General features: G+C 34.6%; 4 protein-coding genes across 9 annotated transcripts; 3 read left to right on the top strand and 1 right to left on the bottom strand.

Annotated features, from left to right (window-relative positions):
- The first annotated feature begins 443 nt into the window (after nt 1–443).
- LOC133293079 (zinc protease PQQL-like) lies at nt 444–11682 on the top strand. Of its 4 annotated transcripts, none has more exons than XM_061491602.1 (20): nt 444–733; nt 822–1194; nt 1327–1464; nt 1576–1710; nt 1816–2073; nt 2183–2320; nt 2414–2483; nt 2591–2804; nt 3638–3743; nt 5828–6061; nt 8343–8507; nt 8588–8737; nt 8817–8908; nt 9226–9307; nt 9432–9515; nt 9595–9711; nt 9794–9904; nt 10094–10174; nt 11026–11220; nt 11315–11682. In XM_061491602.1, the coding sequence occupies exons 1-20, from the start codon at nt 519–521 to the stop codon at nt 11399–11401; spliced, it is 3045 nt and encodes a 1014-aa protein (XP_061347586.1). In that variant the 5' UTR covers nt 444–518; the 3' UTR covers nt 11402–11682. The 4 variants fall into 4 exon arrangements, with proteins under 4 accessions (XP_061347586.1, XP_061347587.1, XP_061347588.1 ...); XM_061491603.1 differs by having other exon boundaries at nt 9595–9715; nt 9798–9904; XM_061491604.1 differs by lacking the exon at nt 5828–6061.
- Nucleotides 11683–13867: 2185 nt separating this feature from the next.
- LOC133293112 (large ribosomal subunit protein eL31-like) lies at nt 13868–15246 on the top strand. Its single transcript, XM_061491647.1, has 3 exons — nt 13868–13975; nt 14099–14193; nt 14818–15246. The coding sequence occupies exons 2-3, from the start codon at nt 14111–14113 to the stop codon at nt 15095–15097; spliced, it is 363 nt and encodes a 120-aa protein (XP_061347631.1). The 5' UTR covers nt 13868–13975; nt 14099–14110; the 3' UTR covers nt 15098–15246.
- Nucleotides 15247–16723: 1477 nt separating this feature from the next.
- On the top strand, nt 16724–19249 carry LOC133293114 (uncharacterized). Its single transcript, XM_061491650.1, has 7 exons — nt 16724–16882; nt 17047–17108; nt 17231–17314; nt 17768–17822; nt 18083–18218; nt 18575–18625; nt 18715–19249. Exons 1-7 carry the CDS (start codon nt 16789–16791, stop codon nt 18812–18814), a joined length of 582 nt encoding a protein of 193 aa, XP_061347634.1. The 5' UTR covers nt 16724–16788; the 3' UTR covers nt 18815–19249.
- An 844-nt stretch (nt 19250–20093) lies between these two features.
- LOC133293077 (asparagine--tRNA ligase, cytoplasmic 1) lies at nt 20094–22936 on the bottom strand. 3 transcript variants are annotated; one of them, XM_061491600.1, is made up of 7 exons: nt 22300–22933; nt 21958–22161; nt 21571–21777; nt 20992–21248; nt 20782–20911; nt 20615–20673; nt 20094–20464 (listed from the first exon to the last, which is right to left on the bottom strand). In XM_061491600.1, the coding sequence occupies exons 1-7, from the start codon at nt 22777–22779 to the stop codon at nt 20281–20283; spliced, it is 1521 nt and encodes a 506-aa protein (XP_061347584.1). In that variant the 5' UTR covers nt 22780–22933; the 3' UTR covers nt 20094–20280. The 3 variants fall into 3 exon arrangements, with proteins under 3 accessions (XP_061347584.1, XP_061347582.1, XP_061347583.1); XM_061491598.1 differs by having other exon boundaries at nt 20950–21248; nt 21571–22161; nt 22300–22936; XM_061491599.1 differs by having other exon boundaries at nt 21571–22161; nt 22300–22932.
- Nucleotides 22937–27339: the final 4403 nt, after the last annotated feature.

Below are 27339 nucleotides of genomic sequence, written 5' to 3'. Positions count from 1 at the left end.
ACAGAACAAGAGTTTGATTCAAAGAAACTCATTCCTTTTGTAATTAAAGAAAAATAAAATAACAATGTTTTCCTTGACTTTTCCTAACTATCGGAGTTATTTTGCCAAGAAAAAGTGTGTATTGTACTTCACATATAACAAATAAAGTGGTATGTTGTTTTAGTAATTGTTTCTTTATTTTTTAGTACTCCCATTAATTTTTATTTTTATTTTTTTTTGAGTAATTGATTCCAAACAAAGCTGTAAAAACGAATCGCCTTAGAAACTCAGTTCAACTCAATATAGGTTTTATCTTATTTATGTCGTATATTTTTTCGAATTACCTTGTTTTTTTACAAAATGATATTCAAAAGAAATTACATCAACAAGAGGAAAAAAAGAAAAGAGAGAAGGAAGAGTGGGAGTAACGTCAGTAGCACTAGTGGTGGTTTAGCAGTAAAGAAAAAGAATATTAGATAAAGTGAGTGGGATTGACTCAATCGAGGAGAGAGAGAGAGAGAGAGAGATAGCGAAGAAGGATGGAATTGCTTCCCGGTGGTGGTGGTGGAGCTCCGATCCCGAAGAAACAAGGGTTCCGATCACTGAAACCGGTGAACGCCGACATGGAGCAAGTGCTGGCAGAGCAACCTGTTGGCGTGGACTACGGCACACTCGATAATGGCCTTCGCTACTACGTTCGCTGCAATTCGAAGCCGCGCATGAGAGCTGCTCTCGCACTTGCCGTCAGGGTTGGGTAACCTAACCAACCTTACCTAACTTATCATTTCTATTTTCTTTTTTCTTTTTTGGTTCATGTGCCTCAATCCTCGCTGTACATGCAGATCAGTTCTGGAAGAAGAGGATGAACGTGGAGTTGCTCACATTGTTGAGCACCTTGCTTTCAGTGCCACTAAGAGATACACTAATCATGACATTGTTAAATTCCTTGAAAGTATTGGAGCCGAATTTGGCGCTTGTCAGAATGCTGTTACCTCTTCCGACGACACCGTTTATGAGCTGTTGGTTCCTGTTGACAAGCCTGAGCTCCTGTCTCAGGCCATTTCCGTTTTGGCTGAATTCAGTTCAGAGATTCGAGTCTCCAAAGACGACTTGGAGAAAGAAAGAGGAGCTGTCATGGAAGAGTACAGGGCAAGTAGAAATGCCACGGGGAGGCTGCAGGAAGCTCATTGGATTTTGATGATGGAAGGTTCAAAGGTAGATATCTGTTGTATCCAACACTTGCTACTATTAGTCAATGTTAAAATGGTCTTGTAGTTTAGAAGTTATTTTTTTTTTGGGAATTTTTATAAATATGTGTTATTTCATTAAGCTTTTAATTGATTGTAGTATGCCGAAAGGTTACCGATTGGACTAGAGAGAGTAATTCGGACTGTTGCTCCTGAGACTGTGAAGCACTTTTACGAGAAGTGGTATCATTTGTGCAATATGGCTGTGATAGCTGTTGGTGATTTTTCTGATACACAGGTACTTTTGTTATTTATCTCTTTTTTATGTTCATGCGGGAACTATGAGTCTATGACGACTGTGTTGTTTGTTCAACATTTTGGCTAACCGTTCTCCCTCTCGCAATTTCAGGGTGTAGTTGAGTTAATCAAGACTCATTTTGGCCAGAAAATTCCAGCGCCTAATCCTCCACTTATACCAACATTCCAAGTTCCATCGCATGATGAACCACGGTTTTCATGTTTTGTTGAATCTGAAGCTGCTGGGGTAAGTAAGTGACAAATCATTGACTTTTAATGCAATTCTCGTATTTGTTATTAATTTTATCTTGCTTGCAAATTAACATGCTACTCTGGGTTTGCCTAATCACAGTCTGCAGTGATGATTAGTTATAAGATGCCAGCAGATGAGCTTAAAACAGTTAAAGACTACAGAAATTTGCTTGCAGAATCCATGTTCCTCTATGCATTAAACCAGAGATTCTTTAAAATATCGCGTAGAAAGGATCCGCCCTGTTTCTCCTGCTCAGCTGCTGCTGATGTTCTAGTCCGTCCATTAAAGGCTAATATAATAACTTCATCTTGTAAAGGAAAAGGAACTATTGAGGCCCTGGAATCAATGTTAATAGAGGTGTTTTTCATCTTAATCTTAGGAGCTGCATCTTCTTCGTCGTTCTCTCTTTTTTTCCACTTTCTTCTCTATTTTCCTTCTTTCCAGATTTATGACATCTATATTTTAGGTTGCAAGGGTACGACTTCATGGCTTTTCAGAGCGTGAAATATCTGTTGTTCGTGCACTACTGATGTCAGATATTGAATCTTCCTATTTGGAGCGAGATCAAATTCAATCTACCAGCCTGAGAGATGAATATTTACAAGTATATTAATAATTTATCTCTATTTTTTGTTCACATTAAAATGACAAATAACAGTGGGCGATTTTGGAGATAATTTTCTCTTTGTTAATGCAGCATTTTCTCCACGATGAACCTGTTATCGGGATTGAGTATGAGGCTCAACTCCAAAAGACTCTTCTACCACGTGAGTTGATATATCATGTTCTTTTGTCTTCTGTTATTAAATTTCTGGATAAATTGATTTTGAGAGGTCTTATAGTTAAGCTTAAATTAGTTATTTGTATGCCTTAGATATATCGGCATTAGAGGTCTCCAAGTGTTCCGAGAAATTGCGGACATCATGTAGCTGTGTCATTAAGACCATTGAGCCCCAACCATCTGCTGTTGTTGATGATTTGACAAATGTTGTTAAGAAAGTCAATCTTCTCGAGGAAGAGGGTAGAATCTCTTCTTGGGATGACGAGCACATTCCAGAAGAAATTGTCATTACAAAGCCAAATATGGGGTGAGTTGGAACAAGATGCCTTTCTCTTTCTTGTGCATTACATTTTCATTTGCGAATATCGTTCTTTGCTCTCTGATTCCAGGCCTACCTCATATAAATCAGTCTTTAGTGTGATTAACATGTGGATATATCCTTGTGATCATCATTGGTAGTTCATAAAATCAACTCTCTCCTCTTCTGTTATTTAGTAGGTCCTAGGTAGCTGATTTAGGGGCTTTGCAACTTCATCTATTATGAAAGAGTGGCTGACATGTTTCTTCCTCTTCTCCCCATGAGCTAGCATTTACAATTTTAGTGATTATCATGAGATCATTCTAGTGTGATAAGCATTAAGCTTTTGTGATTCTTTTGTAACTTCTTTTGATTGGGTTCATCTGAAGAAAATAATGGAAGTTCCTTTTCCTTGGTAATTATTATAGTTGTTTGAGCATACCTTTCCCTCATTTTAATCCTCTCTGGATATCTCGTTATCATAACAAGATTTCCAATTGAGTTTTGGAATGATTAGAGAAAGTGAAAGGCTTCCTTGCTTGGTTTGTCCCGTAGGACCCAATTACTTATGCTTTTAGGTATATTCATTTACTTTGCTGTTAGGATCTGTTTCATTAAAATCTTTATTTTATATGCAATGAAATGTTTAGTTGTCAGTCATCAAACCATTATGTGGGTCAAGTTTCCATCTTTATGGGGTGGAATGCGACCTCTTCTGTGCTGTGATTACTATTATCTATCTGGTTTAATTAGATCATTTTCTACCAGTCAAATATATGTTTAGGAAATAACATTCAAACCTCATTTACTCTCCTCTTATCCATCCCCTTCTTTCAAATTAGGCATGTCGTGAAGGAATTGGAATATTCAAATGTTGGAGCTACTGAACTAATTCTGTCAAATGGCATGCGTATCTGTTATAAACGTACAGACTTTCTCGATGACCAGGTTCCAATTCTCATAGGCTTTGCTTATCAAGTTTATCATAGTTCAAATGTATTTCTTAAACAGACATTGACCGACTTCTCTATCAATCTGATTACGATTGACAACTTGCTTATAATTTTGTCAAATTATATTATGATCCCTATAATAGAGTTTAGTTAATATGACCCATAAACCACTGTTCATATTAATGAGTAGTAAGTCAAGATCGTAAAGAATTATGGAAATCAGGATATTTGTTGCAAATTACAAGTGACCTATGTGAGGATGAGGGAAGTCATTTGAATGCTCTAATACATAGTAGCAAGAATCATTTAGGATAATCAAATCGGGAAGTGTTTTGAAATTGAAATGCAAGGGATGTATTTACTAAAAAAAAAAAAAATGCAAGGGATGTGATGAAGGATTTTATTGTAAATAGGACAAAGTGCTGGAGTGAAAAAAAATACATGTTCATGATTATGTTCTAAGGACTCATAATTAGCCTCTTGGTGATTTGGGGTAAGGTTAATTTGCAATTTTGGTAGTTTCGAAATTTATTTATGTAGTGCTGGAAGTATGGAAACTTTTGTAGAAATATTGGGATTAAGAATATTGATGCTGTTTTATAAAAAAAATAGAAAATAGAAAATGGAGAATGTAGGTAAAGCTGATAAGAAAAAGAATGAGTAAGTGAATATTAAAATTTGGGGAATATTACACTTACACCACTTAAACTTTATCACTTAGACACATTGTGGTTACAATGTGTATCACTTGAGCCCTTGAATGTAAAAAATGCCCTTATCATATAAAATGTCAAAAATGCACTTAATAAACAAAAGTCTAAATTATAAATGAAATCTCAAATATGCCCCTAATTAAAAACAAAACCCAAGAAAGCATGGTGTTCAGAAAGACAACAATTGAACCTTATCAAGGCAAACCAAAAACAATTGAACCTTTTTTGGGGTAGAAAATAAAAAATAAAGATTTCATTGTCCACATAAATTATACAGGATTTGACAACTGCTAAAGTATTTTTTTCTTTCCTTAAATGGAGAACAAATGTTTGCCCCTTTGGCAGCACTGTCTATTGTCCAGATCTTGTTTCAAATATTTAGATTCTAATTGTCAATTTAATATGGTCATTCCTATATGGTCCACTCGAGAACAAATAATTGATTTTTCGTATCAACATTTTGGGGCTTAGTCAATTGGTGTTTATTGCAAGAATGATGCTGTGTTTGAGACATGGATCATAAATTTTCTTTCTCACTCCCATTTTTTATTGTGATATGCGGTACATCTAATTTTGAAGGGGCAATAATCATTCTTGAGAAAATGCTTCTTTCTGTGGCAAGTTGTCAATGTTCTTTGGATTTTCTTGGTTTGTGCACTGAACTCCAGCCTCTTTCAATCTTCATCAGTGTATTCTTTTGTGGTTTTGGGTATGATTTCTCATGTCATTCCTTGTAGTGATTTGAAATCTCCATTCTCAATCACGTTCCAAACTTGGTAGTTGTCAGCCTTGATGAATATTTCCATTCTATTTTTCCAATAGTTGTAAAATTTACCTTCAAAGAAGGGAGGTCTTTGGACGGAGTAGTCTTCTCTAATATTTTTCATTTTGTTCATCTTTAGGATCTTCTCTTTAGGAGTTTCCTACACTTATCAAAGAACAAAGCTGCGGCACCAATTGTTGGTACCAAATGAACCTGAGAAGGGGTGAATTGAGTTATATAAAACTTTTGGGTTTTAATAAATGAGGTTGTCAAACCTGTATCAAAACTTACTAAAACTAATAGCGTCAATTTGTGAGATTAATTCACATATAACCTCAATATGTTTGTTATCAATAAAATCTTTCTAGGTGTGGGACTTAAACAATAAACTGGTGCTCCTTTTTTTATACGTGATCAACTACATATGCTGTTTGTAGTGCCACAGATTTGAGTTTTTTGTTTTTTAGTAACTTGAACTTGAAATTAGCATACACATGCATTTTTTATTAGGCATCAGCAAATATTCATACTCCCATGCAGTGGTGTTTCATTATGAATAGCATGGATAATTACATCAGTTCTAATCTAAAGTTGTGTCTCTAGGTTATCTTCACAGGGTATTCATATGGGGGCTTGTCTGAACTCTCAGAGAGCGAGTATTTCTCTTGCTCAATGGGACCAACCATTGCTGGGGAAATTGGTGTGTTTGGTTATAGACCATCTGTCCTAATGGATATGCTTGCTGGTAAGAGAGCTGAAGTTGGTACCAAGATTGGTGCATATATGAAAACTTTTTCTGGTGACTGTTCACCTTCAGACCTGGAAACTGCTTTGCAGGTATATTTGATTTAATTAGCAAAATTATGTCGTTTTTTTTCATGATTTGGTCTCAATTTATATTAGTATGTAGTTCCACACTAAAGTGAGAAATTTAAAAACCATTATGAAATTGTACATCTACATGTTTATGCCTTAAATCGGGAAGCAATTATTTTTACTTTTAAGTTAGTGTACATTAGTAATCTTGTTCTTAATGCCTAATAATATGTTAGCAACAGACACACAATTAGAAGAAAAAATGTAGAAATAAGGATGGGTAGGAACAAGGTAGTCAAAATCGGGATTTTACCTAAAATCGAAAAGGAAATAAAAAATCGTAAATCGTAAAATCGTAATAAAAATCGTAGATTTTACCTGCACTCTAAAATTAAATTTTTATATACATACGCTTATGTATAAAAAAAATTTAAGAAAAATAGACTACCTGCCACCATCCTTATCCATTTGTATACAATTGTCACACTCTAAGGGTCTAAGCTAATAAATCATTCAAGTTATTATCATCGAAGACATTCTGTTCCACGTGATCTTCAACTACATCATTTAAAATTGTCTTCATCTAAACTTTCATCATGAGATAAAGTTTCTTCATTTTCCACAATCCATTCATCTTCGGATGAAACATCAGCTATGTTATATTCAACAATTTTTCTAACTTGCTTAACATCATTCCAATACTTAAAATCGGGATTTAAATCTTAAAATCGGACTTAAGTAAATGTCTAAATCGGGATTTTATATTGGAAAGGATTTTAAGTGAAATCTAAACCGTTTTAGCAAAAATAAATCGTTAAAATCGGGATTTTAAGATTTAAATCCCGATTTTAACTACCATGGGTAGGAAAGTATATGTAGAAGAACTAAGGATGGCCCCGAAGAGCCAAGTGGCCATCCTCTGTTAGTCGGGCCTTGTTAGTTAAAGTTGTTAGAGTTTGTTATCCCTCTAACTACAGTAGCAGAGGTAGGATATAAATAGTGGGAGAAAATGTAAATGGAGTTAGTTGGTCAATTTATCTTGGAGGTAGGGAGCACGCTCTCAAATTCCTGGGAAAGTTCTTGCGCTTTTGATCTCTGGATACCCATTGATCCTAAGTTGGATGAGGATATTCAATAAAATTCTCATAGTCTCTATGTTATTCTCTAATTTCTGGTCCAGTTCTATCGTAATACTTCTCCTTTTTTCTTCATCCATTCATTGTTTGGACTTCATGTATGTTTTCTGAACTTAACTTGAATATATCAATATCTTCTATATTTAAGTTACAGTTAATTTTTGGTGTTCTTATGATTTTATGCTATGCTTTAATGTTGTGTAATCCCTCAAAACTGTTAATTGTATTCTTGGCTTTTCTACTTATCATTCTGTTGGTTACTATACATTCACCAAGACTTATGTTACACATAGGTGTATGTATGAATGCCTTTGTTAAGACCCGTATTAGGAATACGGGGCTACTTGGCAAGTATATTCCCAAAGGACAGCTAGAGTGGTTAGGGGCATTAATTATGGCCCTGGTTAGTTAGTTGTAACTGCTCTATCAGGCAGTTTGGTCAGAAATTATATGGTTAGGCTTTTGGGGGAGAGGTTTAGGCGTTTAGCCTGATGTATAAAAAGGGACACTCTGAGTGTAGAAGGTAGTTTTTGGTGAATTGATTGTTTGACTGAGACATTGCTCAGTGTAAGGGATATTTGCTCTTTGGTGACAGTTAGATGGGTTTAGCATCATATTACTCGTATGTTTTCTTGATGGGATTTTAATAAAGATTCCTGTGGTTATGATTTACACAGACACACTGTTACGACCCCTAACAGTAAGGCGTTTAGTCAGTATGAGGTTAGTTATGGGAATAATAGCATGTGGTTAGTTATGGGAATAATATTCCCTTTTTCTGTTATGGATGTCTTTTTTGAGGTGAGTCTCATGTTGTATAGAGGATAGGGAATAGTTGCAAAGGGGCATAAGGGATATCTTGGAAATTGGGAGAGTCTAGGAGCTCTATAATTCTCCTGGGTTTATCTTTTCTTTTCTGCACTTTTGCTATTTCTCTTTGTAATCTGCCATTGTTGCAACCTTGTTTGTAACCTTCCATTTTTTCAATCAATATTATACCAGTAGTTTCCTTTACTATTTCTTTCCAACTTTGTTATTTGGATCCTACCACACACACACACTTTGTTATTCGGATTCCTTTCTTTACTATTTCTTTACTTTTCCACTGTTCTATTTATTGCTTATCTCTTTCTAATTATTTTGACGTTTATTTGTTTGTTTTCCAGCTTGTCTATCAGCTGTTTACAACAAATTTAACACCAGACGAAGAAGATGTCAAAATAGTGATGCAAATGGCTGAAGAGGCGGTCTGTGCTCAAGATAGGGATCCATACACTGCTTTTGCAAACCGTGTAAAGGAGCTTAACTATGGAAATTCCTATTTTTTCAGGGTATGCGTATTTTGTGTTGTCAATTTAAATCATTCACCGAATAAACTACTCTTGACTTTCAGCTATTATTTTTTATGCAGCCTATTAGAAAAAGTGACCTACAAAAAGTGGATCCACTGAAAGCTTGTGAATACTTCAGCAAATGTTTCAAAGATCCATCAACTTTTACTGTTGTGATTGTTGGGAATATTGATCCTACCATTGCACTGCCCTTGATATTGCAGTACCTAGTGAGTCGAAATCCATACACCTAAAGCCCAGAGATCTTGAATTATTCTATAGCAAAGAATTTCTTTTATTTCCATGCAGGGTGGAATACCAAAACCTCCTGAACCTATTATGAATTTTAACCGTGATGAGCTGAAAGGATTGCCTTTCACTTTTCCGACAACCATCTATAGGTACATGAATTCATTGCATTTGCAAACAAAAGGTGTTATAATATTTGGTATGTAGTTTTGTACCTAGAGGTAAAGATGTGAAAAAATTGTTAGGCTCTTAAATGAACCATATTATTTTTTCAAAAGAAAAAAGAAAAGACCATGCTTATACATATCTCTAGGAAAAGACTGTATATTTTCACTTCTCTATTGCATCTTTTTGACAATTTGGATGTTACTAGCATCTTTCTACATTATCAATTGTGCGTGGATACTGAGACACTTTTGAAGGATTGAGTGAATGCATCTTCCAAATAAACCATAATCTGTGCTTGTAGAGAAGTGGTCCGGAGTCCAATGGTGGAAGCACAATGTTTGGTGCAGCTATGCTTTCCTGTGGAACTGAAGAATGGAACCATGGTTTGTGCTCTTTTCTTTTCTAATTGCTGAATTTATGCAATTATCTAAAAAACGTGTATTTACTAAATCTTACCAATAGCTTGTATAATGTGTTTTGTCCTGCTTTGGGGGCATGATTTGGCAGGTGGAAGAGATTCACTTGGTTGGGTTTCTGAGCAAGCTTCTTGAAACAAAAATAATGCAGGTTCTCCGATTCAAGCATGGGCAGGTGTGTATGTGTTAATAGCATTTTCCTTCTGTTGTCTTTTATGGTATATTAATTCTGAGGCTTTACCTCTCTGCACCAGATATACTCTGTCGGTGTTTCAGTATTCCTTGGTGGTAATAAACCGTCGAGAATAGGTGATGTTTGTGGTGACATTAGCATAAATTTCTCTTGCGATCCAGAGATATCTTCCAAGCTGGCAAGTCTCCTGCATATGCAAAATAAGTGAACTTTCAATGTAGTTATTCGGTAAAATTTACTGTCTTGTAAATCATTTACAGGTAGATTTTGCTTTGGATGAAATGTTGCGTCTTCAAGATGAAGGGCCATCAGAGCAAGACGTTTCAACAATACTTGAAATTGAGCAAAGAGCTCATGAGAATGGACTGCAGGTTAATTTAGCCTTTAAAAGTTTGTTTTATTAGCATCATAGCCGTTTCTGAGCTGTCAATGGAACATAATAAATTCATGCAGACATACAAGTTCTTATATCTACAAGGGCATTCAGATTTTTGGATTAAATGATGGAAGTAACATTACCCTCCCAATTTCATTTTTCTTATTTGCACATGCTCTTTCAGGAAAATTATTATTGGCTGGACAAGATTTTACACAGCTATCAATCAAGGGTCTATTCTGGTGATGTTGGCACTTCTTTTGTGGTTAGGCTATTACCATATTTTTGTGTTTTTATTTCCCGTTTCCATAAATTGAGATGCCATCTGTCATGGCTATTAATATATATTATATTCATTTTAGCTTTCCTCAATTATAGGAAAGGAATGAATTCTATTTTCTAGTTCCAGTACTGTTGCTTTATGGCCATGATGGAATTTTTAGTTTGAAATGAAGTTTTACATGAATTTATGTAGAGTATCTTTCTCTTTTAGTGAATTTTGATTCTGACAATTGAATGCTGCAGCGAGAGACTTTTGACCCTTCTGATGCAAAAATACAAACATTTCACCGATTTAATTCTTGTGGCAAACTATTTACCAATCTAATGCGAGTGAAACACACATGGGGAGTATGCGCGTTAAGTTGCGTATCACCTTCATGCACGGCTTGTGCAAAAATCAGCGCATTGCAAGACATGCATTCTGGTAGTGCGCATCCAAGTCTTGCATGCACCCCATACGCGTATTAGCATGACAAATGGCTGGCGCGTTTTGGCTTTTGCACAAGTCGCGGATGGGGTTGATGCGCGACTTAAACGCGCACACTCCCCATGCAAGTTTTACTCATTAGATTGGTAAATAGTTTGCCAAAAAGAATTAAACGGATAATATGTTTTGGATTCTGCATCAGATGGGTCAAAAAGCCAGCAGTAGGATGTTGCTTGTAAGTTATGATCTAATGTAAATAAATAACCGTTTGACATAAGCTGCTTTTTTTAATTAAATGATCGTTTTGTATGATGCAAATTATGTTGACATCATAGGTTATAGAAAGCATATTTACGCATTTTCATATAAATGAAAAGTTATTGATTTTGCAATTATCCCTGCTGCAGATCCAAGATGAAGGGCGATTAAAAGTTAGATCATCCCTTACACCATCAACTGCACGGTTGGCACTACAGAAAATATTGCCTTTTCCTTGCAAAAACCAGTATACTGTAGTGATTCTAATGCCCAAGTCATCTCCCTTTAAATTACTGAAATCAGTATTCCAATCTACTCGAACAAACTATGGCAGAAAAACAAAGGTTAGTTAGACAGGCTTCTTGTAGTGAGAAATATGGCTGGAGTATATAATAGACAACCATAATCACATTACATTTTTTTTATGTTTTGTGGCAGATTTTAGTCGGAATCGCTGGCCTGGCAGTTTTGGCCTTTAGTTTGTTGAGGCATTCACGGAGTGCCCAAAATAACAGCAAACATTAGCTTCGCAGAGCCCTGAATTAGAAGTTTTCCAACAGCAATTCTTTACTTCATAAAGATAAAATGTGCGTACCAACATTGTAAGAATAGATCATACATAACACAGGTTAGTTAGGAGGCAAATTAGGTGTGTTGAAATGAATTATTTGTACATTGATTTTATGTTTTGCACAGAATTGTATCACTCAGCTTCACTTGCATACAAAAATATTTGGAAACCGGATAATAGGGCAACATTTGTGTTCATGACTCTGGTTATATTCTAATCTTTCAGAAAGTTGCTCTGGTAGACACAGTTCATGGGCATGAGTGCAAAATTAGAAGATTGGTGACGCATGGCACATTGGCGTTGCATTCATCTTTATGTGTCTTTTATTATTATTTTTATCTCTTACCTTTCAAATATATGGAAATAACTGAAATATGAATTCGTTTATCTTCTGTGGACTAGATGAGTGGTTGCACAATCGCTAGCATACGTCATGAAGCGGGATAAAAATAAAAATAGTATGGATAAGTATAGTAAGGTGTATTGATTGAAAAATATATATTTTTTTATTTGGTAAGAGAGAATTATTTTAATTATATATTAATATTTGTAACTGTTTGTATTGGTTTAGTTATCAACTTTTGAACAAAATGGATGACTTTCAGACCTTTGGAACATTAGAGTAAAGATTAAAAAATATGTATATCTTGTTTAATTAACGATAGGCATGCTAGTAATTAACTACTCTATTACTTTGTTAGACTAGTGAATTGCATTTATTATCTAGTTATATAGTTTTTCTTCTTCTCGGGATTAGTGTTATAATGTTAATCTTCATTTGTTATATAAATATGGAATGTTTTTTTTATTTCTGTGTAAGACTAAAAAATTTTATTTCACATTAGTCGTTAATTTTTGTCCATCTAATAATAGTAATTTATTGAGTTATAGTAATTAATTAATTATTAATTTTAAATAAATTATAGCAATTAAATGAATGAAAATTAACGGATGAAATGGGAGTCAAAAAAATTACTGCTATATATATATATATATATATATATATATATATTCTTTTAAAATATGAATTAACATAAAAGAGTTTTATATTGACACCTATTAATATTTTAATACATTATTATTCTTATAATTAATATAAAATTAATAAATAACAATATATCCAATTATTAAAAAAATTAGTATAAATATTTTTCGCTCACAATACATCTTAATCAACGTTATATATATATATATATATATATATATATATATATATATATATATATATATATATATATACATGGTTTAGAGGGAATATAAATACATTTGTTTACATAAAAGGGTAGAGATGCATTGGTCAAATCTGTGGAGCTCCCCCTCTATTATGATTCTTTCCGCAGGAAGTAGATGACATAGGTATTAATGTATTATTAGCTTTTCTTCCTACTCTTTTTCACTGATTTTAATTTTGTTTTTTAAGTATAGGCTGAAAACAAGCTCATACTAATAAGGAACCCAAATTCAAACTCATTTCAATTTCGTAACAATATTTTGTTAAAACTCTCGTTGATAATATTGAAGCTGAGCCTTTTCATTTGAGCTTTTTAGTTCAAAAAGTTCCTTGAACTTTGTTGGACTGTCAAACTTGAATTAATTGGGGTTATAGATGTCAAATTACCTCTTAACTTAGGCCTCTTAATAAGTCGAATGCATGCCATTTTTTATTAAGGTCATGTTTTGTATTTGTCATGTTACATAATAAAAGTTGAGTTTCTTACACATACATTAATATTTGTGCTGTATTTTTTTTTTTCTTTTTATTTTAAAAGTAATGGATCCGACACTTATTGTCTCTGTAGCATTATACGAGAATTGTCTTACAATATAATACTTATTTTTTTCTATATTTTTATAGAGAATGAGCACTCTTCCGCTTCGCCTGTGTAAATAACATTAACATATCACATCAATCAAGAAATGGCCCAAAGGTGGTGGCTATGATGAGTGTAGACCCGATAAAGTATGGCAAGTAGTGTTATATACGTTTAACATGCTGGTTTGAGCATCATTTAATCGAAATAGTAATTGTAAAAAAAAATATTGCATTTGATTCACAAAACTGTTCATTGATAAGTTATTGAAAAGTATGTTAGAATGAAATTACTTAACCTTCCGTTCCTTAAGTTATTGAATAAAAAAAAGTGTCAACATTTTTATACAAATTGACTCATAAGTAATATTAAATTTTTTAGGGATAGGATTTGGTGTCAACATTGGGAATTAAAAATTAATTAATGAGTGACACCTAATAAATCTTAACCGCTAGATGCAGAAAATCAATGGTTAAGATTTGGTGTAAGACTTATTATTCTTACACCGGTGTAAGATGATCCTGCCCCTAAATTTTAAACTTATACATTTAATTATATAAAAAAATACTAACTAAATGGAGAAGGGCTGTACCCATCGTGTAACAGGCCCATTAGGGTTTATGTTCTGATATTTAAAACACTTTTCGTCTTTCTTATTATCAACCTTCGGCCTCCGACACCTGCTAATCGCTGCGTTTTCCAAATCCCAATCGAAAGGTCTGTTCTCTGTTTGGTTTTCAAAGGAAAATCATTGTATTTATATGTTGTATTCAAATCAAAATGAAATATTGAGTAATTGATGAGTAAGTTGGATTGTGTGTTGTGTTGTGTGTTGTGTAGGTGTAAGTGACAATGGTGGAGAACACAAAGGGTAGGAAGGAGGAGGTTGTTACCCGAGAGTACACCATCAACCTCCATAAAAGATTACATGGCTGGTAATCTCTCTCTTTTTTTCCTTCCCTTTTCTGCTTTTGTTTTTAGTACTACCCTAATTCATTGTCATTGTTTGTGTAATTAAGTACTATGGTGACTTGTTATATTAGGGATGTACTACCCTAATTCACCTGAGATGATCTTAATAATTTGTAGAGAAATCAACAGACTGTGATGAGAGATGAGAGAGATAAAATGTTGGGATAAAGTGTGAGAAAAAAATAACAGTTGATTTGTCTATTTGACTATGAATGGTTGAGATCCTCTCACATGACCCAGTTATATTAAATCACACATGAGAGGATCCATTTGCCATTTTTAAGGCTAATGACTTGGGTTTATTTTCTTGGAGTGGAGTAAAGTTGTTGCAACCCCATTCTTGTTGCAATTGGGGATAAAAATCTGCTATTGCACACTAATGTTGTGCATTGATCACTTGACAATGATGGACAATTTCACCATTACTTTTGTCTTTGTCATTTATTTTATTTGGTGGTTTGTCGGGATGAAGTAACATCTCTGTTAAAAAAAGTGTATAAACTGATAACTAATTCATATTGTTTGTCTGTAATAACATTCTGAGATATCTTACTTTTCATTGTTTGTGACGTTATTATGAAAATCAGCACATTTAAGAAGAAAGCTCCTAAAGCAATTAAGGAGATTAGGAGCTTTGCCCAGAAAGCCATGGGCACCAATGATGTGAGAGTGGATGTGAAGCTGAACAAGTATGTCTGGAGCCAGGGGATTCGAAGTGTACCAAGGAGGATTCGGGTACGAATTGATCGCAAGAGGAACGACGATGAGGATGCAAAGGAAGAGCTATACTCCCTTGTTACCATTGTTGAAATCCCTAAAGAGGAGCTGAAAGGTTTGGGCACCAAGGTCATTGACGAAGAGGATTGATATAGTGGATATATTTATTGGCTATGCTAATGTAGTTTTTACGTTTACATTTGATTTTGTTGAGACATCAGGCATATGTAGTTTGATAACATCAATTGCCTTCTGTTTTGTTTGCGTTAGAAAAGATGAAACAGCATCTATGTTTTTGAGTTTGACTTTCTCTCTTCTTTGTTTTTTCGGGGGCCTGAGGTTGATGAGAAAATGAAAAAAGTTGACTTCGAACGGGATATCATATAACAAAACTATCTATGTTTTTGAGTTTGACTTTCTCTCTTCTTTGTTTTTTCGGGGGCCTGAGGTTGATGAGAAAATGAAAAAAGTTGACTTCGAACGGGATATCATATAACAAAACTATCGGTGAAAACGAAAGGAATGAAGTGGCTTGAGGTGCATAATTGTTTGTTTTTATTCTCTATGCTCTATTGTTTGTTTTTTGTTTTTTTTTTGGTGTACATTCCTTTTATGTGCAAGTGTTATTAAGTGAGCTTAAAGAATAAAACTACAATTGATTACAATGACAACGTTGATGAATGCGAAGACTGATGCAATTCATTTCACTGTGCCAATGATTTTTACGTTTTTTTTTTTGTATTCAAGCACGCCCACTCTTGAATCTTGATTGTCTTCATTGCTATCATTTCCGTAACTCTTCATTCTCCTGGATTGTTTAGTTCAATCTCTCACTAAAGCACTGTAAAACTTTGTCCTTGTGCAATGATCACAGACACTGCCATAGTGATTCATTAGCATGTGTTGCTATTACTGTCCGTGCCTCATCAATTTCGCCTCACCAGAAGTCCAGAACTATCTGATAATAATATATGATTACAACTACAAAGCATTCATTAACATAATGCTCCAAAGGTTGTTGCAGTCTCCTCATTTAACAAATCGAGTTCCAAACACCTTGTGATTGGGCTTTGAAAAAAAAAATTAGTTGCACTTCATTAAGCTAAATAAGTTTTTCTCTATTAAAAATGTATTTTGAAAATATAATTGTGTGAAAAGAAACTATTGTAAAAATGAAAAATAAAAGCCAAGTGCATAAAAAATGAGCATTGCTATTTGTCATGAAGAGATATCACGAAAAAAACTTAGGAACGACATTCCTCTCGGTATTCTGATCTGTTCTCTTTTTAAATTAAAGAAAATGGAAGATTATACTTACAACCTATTTTCTTTTACAACCTCTTACAACTAATATCTTAATCGTTGATTTTCGTCAATCAACGGTTAAGATTTTTGCAAATAAAATTTATTAAATAATTATTAATTCACAATAAATCTTAACCGTTGATTGACGAAAACTAACGGTTAAGATATTGGTTGTAAGAGATTGTAAAGGAAAATAAGTTGTAAGTATAACCTCGACCCTTAAAAAAGGGAAACTGAAAATCATTTATATTCATAACATAACCACGTCATTTGTATTAAAGTGACGATATTCTAACTACCAATAGTTCTTACTACTAACTTATTATCCATCACATTTGAAGAGAGAGAAAATATTAATCTAATAGTGATTAGATCAGATAGATAATAAGTTGGCGGTGAAAAATGGTAATATTTGTATTGTATTATAGTAAGCAAATCCTAAAATCAATTGAATAACAAGAATTTCCGAGAAAGGCTTTCAAATTGGCGAAGGGAGAAGTGTTGTGGGTGAGGAAAGAAATCGGAAAATTAGAGAAATGAAGAAGCTTTCGAGAACGTTGCGGAATTCAGAAGGGGACAAGTTCTCTCTTCCTCTTCAAGACGAAGACTCTCGTCCCTTGGACTCACAAGGTTCGATGCTATTTTTATAATTCCTTTTCCTTTTACTATGAACCATAATTTCCTCAACTATTTTGGATCGCAGAAAAAATTAAAAAGATTTAATTTTTTCAAATAGATTTGAATGGGGTCATCTTCCAGTTCTAGTTAATGAACATTTAGATTTTGATGTACAGAGCAAGAAGAGTTGGTTCGTTCTTTAGAACAGAGTCAAGTTCAGCAGAGTCGCTTATGGAGGGTATATATATATATAAAATTCGATGCCATTTTTGTTTTGTTTTTACTCGTAACTTGATTGAAATCTGTAATATATTGGGCTCAGGCTCACCTGAGATTTTTTTTTTTTTTTTTTTTATGTAGACGGTATTTGCGACTCTATTCTTCTGTTACATCCTGTTTCTTTTGTACTCCATCTTCCACCAGGCTACATCACCTTGGGAACTGGTATGTTTCAAGATTTTTAGCTTGATTATGCACTAAAATCTGCGAAGCTGTGTATCAGTGTAAGGTAGAAAAACAATGAGAGACAGTTTATACTTTAATATTAAAGGAGGTTTATGTTATAACAAGTGGTCTCTCAAGGTTGCATGTGATGTGAGAATATGGGTGTTGTTGAATATCTAATTTCTTTGTGCGTTTGTTTTTATTTTATTATCAGAATATAATAATCTGTGTGCATAATGTATTTTTGAAGAAAATAAGTTGTTTGGCAGTGCTTCTGTTAACGTCTTCAGCTTGAAGATGTGGAAAGACTCTACCTTCTTACTCTTCTTTTTACAAATTTTATAACATTGAAATCTTTCCAGTTAATTTTTTTTTTTTTTATCATTTTCTGAATTTCATGATTGTTTCTTTTACCGAATATGTTGTTGCCTTTCTTTGTTCTTTGATAAACAGCGGTATCATGCATATTTCATGGAGGAGATCTACTCATGGATGATTATATCTGCAGGTTCATTTCTCCTTTTGTCAGGAATCATATACATGTACTTCAGCTTCCTATTAAATCATGACCTCTTTCCTCGATTCTTATTGTATTATCCTTTTACTATATAACTGTGGTTTTTAGTCCCTTTATATTCAGTTTGCACCCTTTACTTTCCTTATGTGCTTTTACTGATTTGCAATTGAGGGTGAGATATGATATTCTATTCACTTATAAAATTATGAGGATTATCTCTGTAAACCTTGTTAATTGAATAACTTCTACAGACTGGGTGGCTGTTTTAGCATGCTCATTTTCCATCATAGGAATGCTTCATGATTCAATGCATCGCAGGAGATGGATCCAGTACTCATGTTATACTGGAATTATTCTGGCAATTTTCTGGTTATATTACATGTTGAGGTGAAGTTCTTAGATAAGCACCAGCTGATGCATTTTGTATACTCCATATTTGATTTAGTATATTGGTAAACCAGTTACAAACTTACAATATAGAAAAGTGAAATAAAATATATAATGAAACTCTATGTATTGGTATTCGGTATTATATTCAGTTTGGATTTTCTAGCTAGATAAATCAATAGGCTCTACCATTGGACCCAAATAAAGCAGAAAAATATAGGATAAAGGAAGCATGTACACATTCTTCTCTAGTATAGTGGGATGGAGGACTCTTTAAGTTGTGTTTCCTGGTTTATATCCCCTATTTCAGGTGTTTCTCATCTTTTAATTCATAGCAGTAACAATTTTCTTGGTAGGTTGCCAAAGTTCCATTGGGATGTTATCTGGCTGCCATTTGGTCCTCTTAGGTAAGCCATGATTTCTTCCTGTTGGTGTTTCATTTCATCTTTTGTAAGCATAAACTAAATAAGTGCATTGCTTGGTTACTATGCTACAGTGTAGCTGCAATCTGCCTCTACGTGGACCATTTACTAACAGAGTCATCAGAAGAGGTCAGAAAGCTTCGCGGATCCATGTATTCCTACAAAGCAAGCTAGAATTGATGTTCTGCCTCGGTGATGGAGGAGTGGCATGAAAAACAATTTGGAGCAGAATGGCCAAATAAAGTACTAAGTATTTTCAATCTATCATATGAGTTGACCCCGATACCCTTATCAGCCAACAGCACACAGACCGGAGATGACTTCTTGTATGGATTCACCTACTCTTTTTGTATTTCCTTTGGTTGTATAGAAAACAGATGATGAGGATAGGACCAGCTTATGGAGTTAAGCTGGCATTTGGAGAAAAGGGCACTGTTTTCGTGAGAATGTGTTAGTTACAATTTTGGATCCTCTAAAATCCACAAGTCCTTTCACATTAGTAAGAAAGTTGCTATATTTATTATGTAAATTACACATCAAATTCTACAAATTGTACAGAAGTTGGGAAGTTGTATACCAATTTCGATTCAAGACACTAATGCACTAATGCCGATGCAGACAATTTTTAGTATGATCATTTTGATTAAACAAATTCATGCATGGGAATTTAGGATTTTAAAAATATTTTTATTAAAAACCTATTCCTAGATTTTCTATGATTCAAAGATAAGATACACGAAAAAAGTACTTTATTAAGGACTTCATTTTCAAAATTAAAGTTGGAGTTTTTTTTACAAAAATACAAAGAAAATAAAATTAAAAAAAGAAAAGAAAACCATGAACACACATACTCCTCGAACAAGGATGAGACTAAAAAGGCATTTGGAAAGATGACAAGGTAGAGAGACTTGAGCTCAGAGCTAACGACTTGTGAAATAAAAAGAAAATGAGAATCAACAATTGGAGAAGTGAAGTGTTGGAGTAAGTGGTAGAATCAGCCATTGCAAGTAAAGCTTTCGTTTAGGAAAAGTTCTGATTTTTTTTTAATTTTGTGAACAAAACAACATTATTTTATTCTTTAAAAAAAAAAATGCATGACCCACCGGTGTTTTACTGACCCACCGGATCACCAACACTTCACTCCTATAAGCTGAGTTAACCCAGCCAGTTCACCAACATTATTTTGAATTAACCCAGCCAGTTCGAGCCGAGTTGATAACAGTGATTCCTATCATTTTGGGGATAGGATAGGATCCCAAAACTTGATTGGGGTGGAATAATATTTGTCACGTGGCGTTGCAAAGACAAAATGCTAGATCATCCACCACATTTTCCTAGTACTGACACGTGTGATTCATCTTATTTTTTAGAAAAAAAGATACGCTTTTTATTTTAAAAAAGCCATATCATGGTAATTTTTTTGGGCACAAGTCAATCATCCCAAACAAACATAAAAACGGAAGTAATAAGTTGATTAAACATATAAAACCCAGCATCCTTTCAAAAGGAATTACCAGCACCCTGACTCTGGGCTGTAACCACCACAGGACTAATTTTTATGCTATATTTAAAAACTACATTTCTGTCTAAACTACTTCAGCAGAAGAATTGTAATAGCCGCTTGTAATTTATAATAACGATCATAGATCTGCTCTGCCAGGATATCGTGGGAAGGGAATCACATCTCTAATATTTTCAAGGCCGGTGGCAAAAAGAATCATCCTTTCAAAGCCAAGACCAAATCCAGCATGTTTCACTGTTCCATACCGCCTTAGATCAAGGTACCACTCATATGGCTCAAGAGGCAGCCCCATCTCCTTTATTCTGCAGTATAAAAACAACATTAACAGGTAATAATAAAGTGAAACAGCTTCCGAGTACAGCAAAATCCTTTACAAAAGAACACAAATTAAGAAAAGAAAGTAAAGAGAGCACATTTATGTGTCATAAACAGATACATTACAATTCTTGTACCTTTCCTGAATGACATCATAACGCTCTTCCCTTTGGCTTCCACCAATTAACTCTCCAACCTGAAAATACATTCAAATGCGTCTATTATGCCAGCCTTAAAAGCCACTAGGTATCTAGGTACATCATCAGTAGCCAGGACATGTTTAAAATATACACCTACAACACACCTTTGGGACAAGCACATCCATAGCAGCCACTGTCTTTAAGTCATCATTGAGTCGCATGTAGAATGCTTTGATTTCTTTTGGATAGTTATAGACAATGACAGGCTTCTGAAACTTTACCTCTGTTAAGTATCTGCATAACACCACACCCTCAAGATATCATACAACCACGTCAATAAGAACAAGAACTTGAAAAAACAAATTTGAAAGTACCTTTCATGCTCAGATGCTAAATCGATCCCCCATTTCACTTCATTCTCAAATTTCTTACCATTCTTCACAGCCTCCTCTAGTATTTCCACTGCTTCAGTATATGAAACACGAATAAAGGGGGTGGAAGCAACCATTTTCAATCGGTCAATGCAACCTTTATCAAACTTATCAGCCATAAACTCCATATCTTCAAGGCAGTTCTCAAGTAACCACTCACACATAAATTTCACATATGCCTCAGCGCAGTTCATATCATCCTACACAATAATGCAAAACAAAGAACTTCAATATTTCCACCACAAAAGCAAAAGCACCAAACATAGGAGTGAGTTGGAGGGGGGAACTGGGCAGTTCAACATTGCACTAGAAAAATAACAAGTTTATTGCACTAAAAATCAAATATTTGAATTGACATTCGGCTGATAAGTATACCACCGGCAACAAACAACGCATCTGATGATGAGAAATTAGATAAAGAGAGAATGAAAGAAAAGAACAACAGCATATTTCCTTACACTTAAAATAATAGCCACTAACCATGATTAGGCATGCATGAGAGTGAGTTCAAGTTTTGTATACCTTCAATTCTGCAAAAGCTATTTCAGGTTCTACCATCCAAAATTCTGCCAAATGCCTGGAAGTGTGAGAATTCTCTGCACGAAATGTTGGCCCAAAGGTATATACACTACTAAGAGCACATGCATAAGACTCAACTTGAAGCTGGCCTGAAACGGTGAGAAAAGCTTGACGGGCAAAGAAATCTCTAGTATAGTCCACCTTTCCATCCTTCTGAGGAAGACCAGGCTTAAGTTTAGATCTCTCCTCAAGCTTCGAGAGATTCTCCTTTGCTTTTTTAAGTTCATCCACAGAAGCACTAATTTCCTGCTTACTTGCTTTAGCAGATTTCAATTGGGAAACAATCTCCCCCTTCTCCTGAACAAGAACCCTAGCAGCTTCTACATCGGCTTCTGTTGGAGGGGGATTTTGTAAAAGTTCCTTCTCCAACTTCTCTGCTTCACTGAGCAAAGTTGTCACCTGAAACATTTCACCTGCACCCTCACAATCACTCGTCGTGACAATTGGCGTGTGCACATACAGAAATCCATGCTTATAGAAAAAAGTATGTGTAGCATAAGCAAGAGCATTTCGAATTCGAGCAACAGCAGAGATCTGCAATCAAACACAATAATCATATGAATATATTTCCTATTCCTACCTTCACAACAAAATAAATCCACCAACTATTATACTCCTATACTCAATTGGCATCAAAAAAAAAAAATGAGAAAAGAAAAGAAAGAAAAGTACCGTGTTGGTTCTAGAACGAAAGTGAACGATATCTCGTAAGAACTCGAGAGTGAGTCTCGTTTTGGGCAAAGGGTACTTAGCGGGATCAACGGGACCCACATGGAGAACCTTGTCGGCGCGAAGCTCCACCTTCTGCCTGGTGCCGGAGGGGGGAAGCTTGAGGTGACCGTCGACGACGACAGAGGTTCCGGTGGGGACGAGTTCTCCTAGGTTTGCAAGCGAAGCCTCCACGATCACCTGAAGGTTCCCGGCGCAGGATCCGTCGTTAAGCTCCAAGAAAGCAAACGCGTCCTTGTCCGCCTTCCTTCCCGTCTTCACCCACCCGCCGATCCTCGCCTTACGACCGGCGAGACCCGACCCGCCGTCAGACCGGGATATTATGGAACGGATCGGGACGCGATCGGAAAATTCGGCTTTGGGAACGTCGTCGAGAGTAACGGCAGCTAATTGGTCCGTCGGCGGAGAAGAAAGCTCTGCCATTGTTAGCGGCGGCGACGTCGGCAATAACAGCCACACCTCAAACTTAAAACCCTAAATATCAAAGTGCTAAGTTGCGTATGAGGTCTTTGAAACGGAAATGCTCAGTGTCCACTCTTTTAATTTCAGTGTCATCAGTTTAGAAAGAATTTCAGAGATTCTTAAGTCATATTTAATTGCTCTGAAAAGTCCGTTACTAACGTATTCTTAAGTGGTTTAATCAAATCAACCAAGTCAAGTTAATTTGAAGATTATTAGATAATTAGAAATGTTGTTCCCAAATCTAATTGCTTGAACGATAGTAAAACCCAGATTAAGGACCCGTTTTATGAATCGTACGTACCTTCTATAGTTAAAGTGCAAGATTTCCAACCGTAACTTCCTTAAAAAAAATTACTTATGTTACCAATTGTCGATTAAATAGGTTTAATTATATGCAATCAAGATTAAAATCACTGACTAAGTAAATTTTGGGTTCCTTCTCTTTTCTTTTCATTTCTTCTTATTACAGTGGATTAAAAAAAAAAAAATTCTAGCACAGATATAGATCTAAGCTCATCCAAAGAGTAGTGGGTTTCAAAAAAATAGACTAACAATGAAGGTGAATATGTATGGCACAATTATTATTGTGGTTGTATTTCGGCATAATACCATTACCAACAAAGAAAATTGATGTGCAAAGAGTGCCTCTCAATAATAGTGAGGAGTATTTATAGGGTAGAAAAAGTTCACCAATAATAAAAAGGAATCACAATTGTTTTTTTTTTTTATCTTGTATGCCCATTTAGGTGGGAGACAAATATCTTTAACGTAAAGGTGTATAAGATGCGTGTGATAAGGTTCCCCATTTTTCAGGCAACCTATAAAGAGAGGATTTTGCTTTGAAGTTTTTCAAGAAATTGCATGTGCAAAAAAATAATTGATAATTTGGTTTAAAGTATACAATTTTTTTTGGTAGTAATTCAGATTTTAATTCTTATTTTTTTACATTTTAATTTCCATATTTTTGTAGTCGTTATTAATGAATACCAATTTTTGCATTTAATTAAATCTTATAATTTCTATTTATTAATAATAAATCATCTTTATTTTTTTCAAAAATATATTAATCTTTGTTTGATTCCAAAAAAAAATATCAAAACCTTAATGGTATAAGAATTAGGGGCGTAAATAGGCTAGGCTAGGCTTCGACTTAAATAGGTCAAGTCTGTGTAAAGACATTGAATATGGCTTGGCCTATTAGCCTGTGTAGACCTCGAATTACAAGTCTGCCATGACCTATATTTAAAAAATAAAAACTTTGGCCTAGGCCTATTAGCCTGTTTAAGCCAATTAAACATTCAACAATTAAAAGAATAACTACAATAATAATATTTTATTATTCAAAATTATTAAAATAATAATTTTATTTATTATATTTTAAATAAATAATATGATATAGGTCTGCCTGTAGGCTTATAGGTCCGACATATACAAAAAAACCTATGGCCTATTTTCTAAATAGGCTTTTTTAAAAGTCTAAGCTTGTTCTATTTTACTATTATAATAGGCCAAGCTTGACTTAATATAGCCTAGGCTGTAGGCTCCTGTAAGCCGACCTAGCTCATTTATACCCCTAATAAGGATGTATACCAAAAGAAAATATAAAGACGAAAAATTAAATAAATAAAGATATAAAAACCAATTTGTTATTAATTTAAAAAATTATATAATTATAAAGTTTTTCGATAAAAGAGATTATTATTGTAGGATTTTCTACCTGTTTGAATGAGATTAATTTTCTTTATGGCATAAAACACAAATATTTGGGTAAAATGTGTGTCATTTTAAAGAATGTAAAGTTGTGTCATTTTGAGGGTGCGCATGACAACCTTTCCGGAATCAATTCTTTTTTAATTTCTGTTCCCAAAAACAGAAATGGATAGGAAACTCGTTCGGTAAAATCGGTTTATTTTTTTGTTTCCGGGATGAACCGGTTTAATTTTTGTGCCGGGGAACAGAAAAAAGAGTCAATTTTTTTTTTTGCTTTTTTGTTCCCGGGCACAAAAAGAGAAACACTTATCTCTCTCAATCACTCTTCACATCTACCGTTATTACCACCACCTCCACCCATCACTACCACCATGCCATCGTCGCCACCACCACAACTATCGCCGCCGCCGCCACCACCGCCACCACCACTGTCACCGTCACCACTACCGCCATCAACCACCACCACTATTATCGCAACCACTGTCGTCACTACTACCATCGCCATCACACGCCACTGCCACCACCCCATCGCCATCACTACTACCACCACGACGCCACCACTATCATCACCACCACTGTCACCAACCACCACTACCATTGTCGCAGCCACCACCGTCGTCGCCGCCGCCACCACCAACCATTACCACCATCGTCAAAGCCATTACATTACTGTCACCACCATCGCCACTATTACACCACCCCGCCACTACCATCACCACGCCATCGCCACCACTGCCACCATCACCACCACTGTCACCTACCACTACGGCCACTGCCGCAGTCACTACCACCACCACCATGCCATTGCTACCATTGTTACCACCACCAACCACCATATCCACCACCATTGTTGCAACTATTGTCGTCACCTCCACCACCAACATTACCACCGTCATCGTCTCAGCCACTGTCGTCACAACTACCACCACTATCTTCACCGTGTCACTGCCACCACCACTACCATACCGCCGCCGCCACCACCACCACAACCACACCATATGGAAAGGAAAGTGATGATCCGAATTTTTTTATATTTAATAGAAATTATTTTTTATTATATTATTTGTTGTGTTATCAAACACAATTCTCATTAACGGAATAAAAATAGAACATGTTACCAAACACATTTTTTTTCTCAGAAACTGCTCCAAGGCACAGAATTAGAAAAGAATTGATTCTTTTCAGAAACAGTGCTAGGGAATATAATGGTTCTCATGCATAGATATAGATAAAGGAGGAGAGAGAATAGACAAAATAAAAATAAAATTGTGGGTCCCACCTCTTTGTGAGAGTGAAAGGATATAAGTTGTGTCATTTAAAAGGACAAACATTTTTCCCCAAATATTTTTGCCACGCGTCCAAGTTGCTTTGCTTAATAATTAGATAGAAATCATTCAACTCTAACAATCCACTTATTGGATATAGCTCACCCACCAACCATGCCACCTCTCCAAATTTAATCATTGTATTTCAAAATCTTGAATAAATTAGAGGTCCAATTTTTTTGAATTAATCGAGCTTGATCTTACTTGGGCTCATCTGCCTGATTTTTCTTGTTCTTATCGGATATTTACTTGAGTTATAGATAATAGATGGATCTGAATATATTATTATTATTAAACATGTGTAATGCAAGTGGAATTAATATATAGTTTTTCTTTTCCAATTTGTTTTTTTTCTATTAGTGCACGTAAGTAACAATATAATTTTTGTTATTTAATAGTCGATGCACAACTTAAACAAATATACATTGAATATTATTCATGTTATACTTGTTATACAAAATGAACAAGATAATATTTAGGGTTTTGCTATAGTCCTATTACATGACCCCATTCCTGTTCTTGCAGACATATGCATATTTTTTTATTAAGTTGTTTTTTTCAAAAAAAAATATATATATTGGTGGACTCCACAAATATTGTGTGTGGACATGATGCAACAAATATCCTGTTACACGATACTTCTATTACCCTAATATTTAACCAATATTAATGTCAACAACATTCTTTCACACACAAAAATGTCAACAACATTCTTATTTCAAATTAGTTAGAATTGGTGGTAGATGAATTTAAATAAAAATTAATCACAAAAGTATTAAAAAATTGACATATATATATAAGGTTATATTCACCTCATTTTACACGAGAGAAATAATTTTCTTACACATACAAAAGAGGGGTGGGATCTCTTTTTTTTTTTTCTCTCCTCTTACATGTGGATCCCATTTGTAATTTTATTTCGACAACACGAGACAAATATTTTCCTACCACACAAAAAAATTATTTCTCATATACAAATAATGTTGTCCCCCGAGATAATATTTAATAGAATTTAATGTTTCTACTTTTACTATATTATATTTATTTAAAGGAAAAGTTATATTTACAAATTTTTTGTTTACAAAGTACACTATACTCTGACCAGTCATATTTAATATAATTTGTAAATTTGTAAAAAAAAAATTGTAAATATAATTTTTTTATTTAATATTTAAAATAATTTGCCCTTTGACTGACACCTCTTTTGTACAAAGCAATGTTGTGAAAATCGGACCGGACCGACCGGGTTGACCCAAAACCCAATGAACCGGTCATCTGACCGGTGCGATTATCACATTGGACCGGCCAAGTACCAGACCTGGTGCGACCCGGCCGATTTTAGTGAAAACCAATGACCCGACCCGGGTTTTTTTAAAAAAAATATTTTCAAAAAAAAAAGTTTTCTAATTTTTTTTTCATAATTAACATATTTTTGTGATCTGTTTCTTATTGACTACATGAGTTATGTATCTACAATACTAATATT

This window comes from Gastrolobium bilobum, unplaced genomic scaffold (genome assembly GCF_033153095.1).
Source record: "Gastrolobium bilobum isolate Gb01-03AN ecotype WA unplaced genomic scaffold, APGP_CSIRO_Gbil_v1 utg16185, whole genome shotgun sequence".
Taxonomy (NCBI): domain Eukaryota; kingdom Viridiplantae; phylum Streptophyta; class Magnoliopsida; order Fabales; family Fabaceae; genus Gastrolobium; species Gastrolobium bilobum.
The sequence above is the reverse complement of the archived record's forward strand: the minus strand, read 5'-3'. Positions and strand labels throughout refer to the sequence as shown.

Bases quoted from the DNA above. Each gene is read 5' to 3' on its own strand.
- LOC133293079 (XM_061491602.1), top strand. From the start codon at position 519: ATGGAATTGCTTCCCGGTGGTGGTGGTGGAGCTCCGATCCCGAAGAAA. The intron at 2,805-3,637 runs GTGAGTTGGAAC...CTTTCAAATTAG, and splicing joins ATTACAAAGCCAAATATGGG to GCATGTCGTGAAGGAATTGG. The intron at 11,221-11,314 runs GTTAGTTAGACA...GTTTTGTGGCAG, and splicing joins ACTATGGCAGAAAAACAAAG to ATTTTAGTCGGAATCGCTGG.
- LOC133293112 (XM_061491647.1), top strand. From the start codon at position 14,111: ATGGTGGAGAACACAAAGGGTAGGAAGGAGGAGGTTGTTACCCGAGAG. The intron at 14,194-14,817 runs GTAATCTCTCTC...TATGAAAATCAG, and splicing joins CATAAAAGATTACATGGCTG to CACATTTAAGAAGAAAGCTC.
- LOC133293077 (XM_061491598.1), bottom strand. From the start codon at position 22,779: ATGGCAGAGCTTTCTTCTCCGCCGACGGACCAATTAGCTGCCGTTACT. The intron at 20,674-20,781 runs GTGTGTTGTAGG...ATGTATTTTCAG, and splicing joins TGGATGTGCTTGTCCCAAAG to GTTGGAGAGTTAATTGGTGG. The intron at 20,465-20,614 runs GTACAAGAATTG...TTTATACTGCAG, and splicing joins TATGATGTCATTCAGGAAAG to AATAAAGGAGATGGGGCTGC.
- LOC133293114 (XM_061491650.1), top strand. From the start codon at position 16,789: ATGAAGAAGCTTTCGAGAACGTTGCGGAATTCAGAAGGGGACAAGTTC. The intron at 17,315-17,767 runs GTATGTTTCAAG...TTTGATAAACAG, and splicing joins CTACATCACCTTGGGAACTG to CGGTATCATGCATATTTCAT. The intron at 17,823-18,082 runs GTTCATTTCTCC...TAACTTCTACAG, and splicing joins ATGGATGATTATATCTGCAG to ACTGGGTGGCTGTTTTAGCA.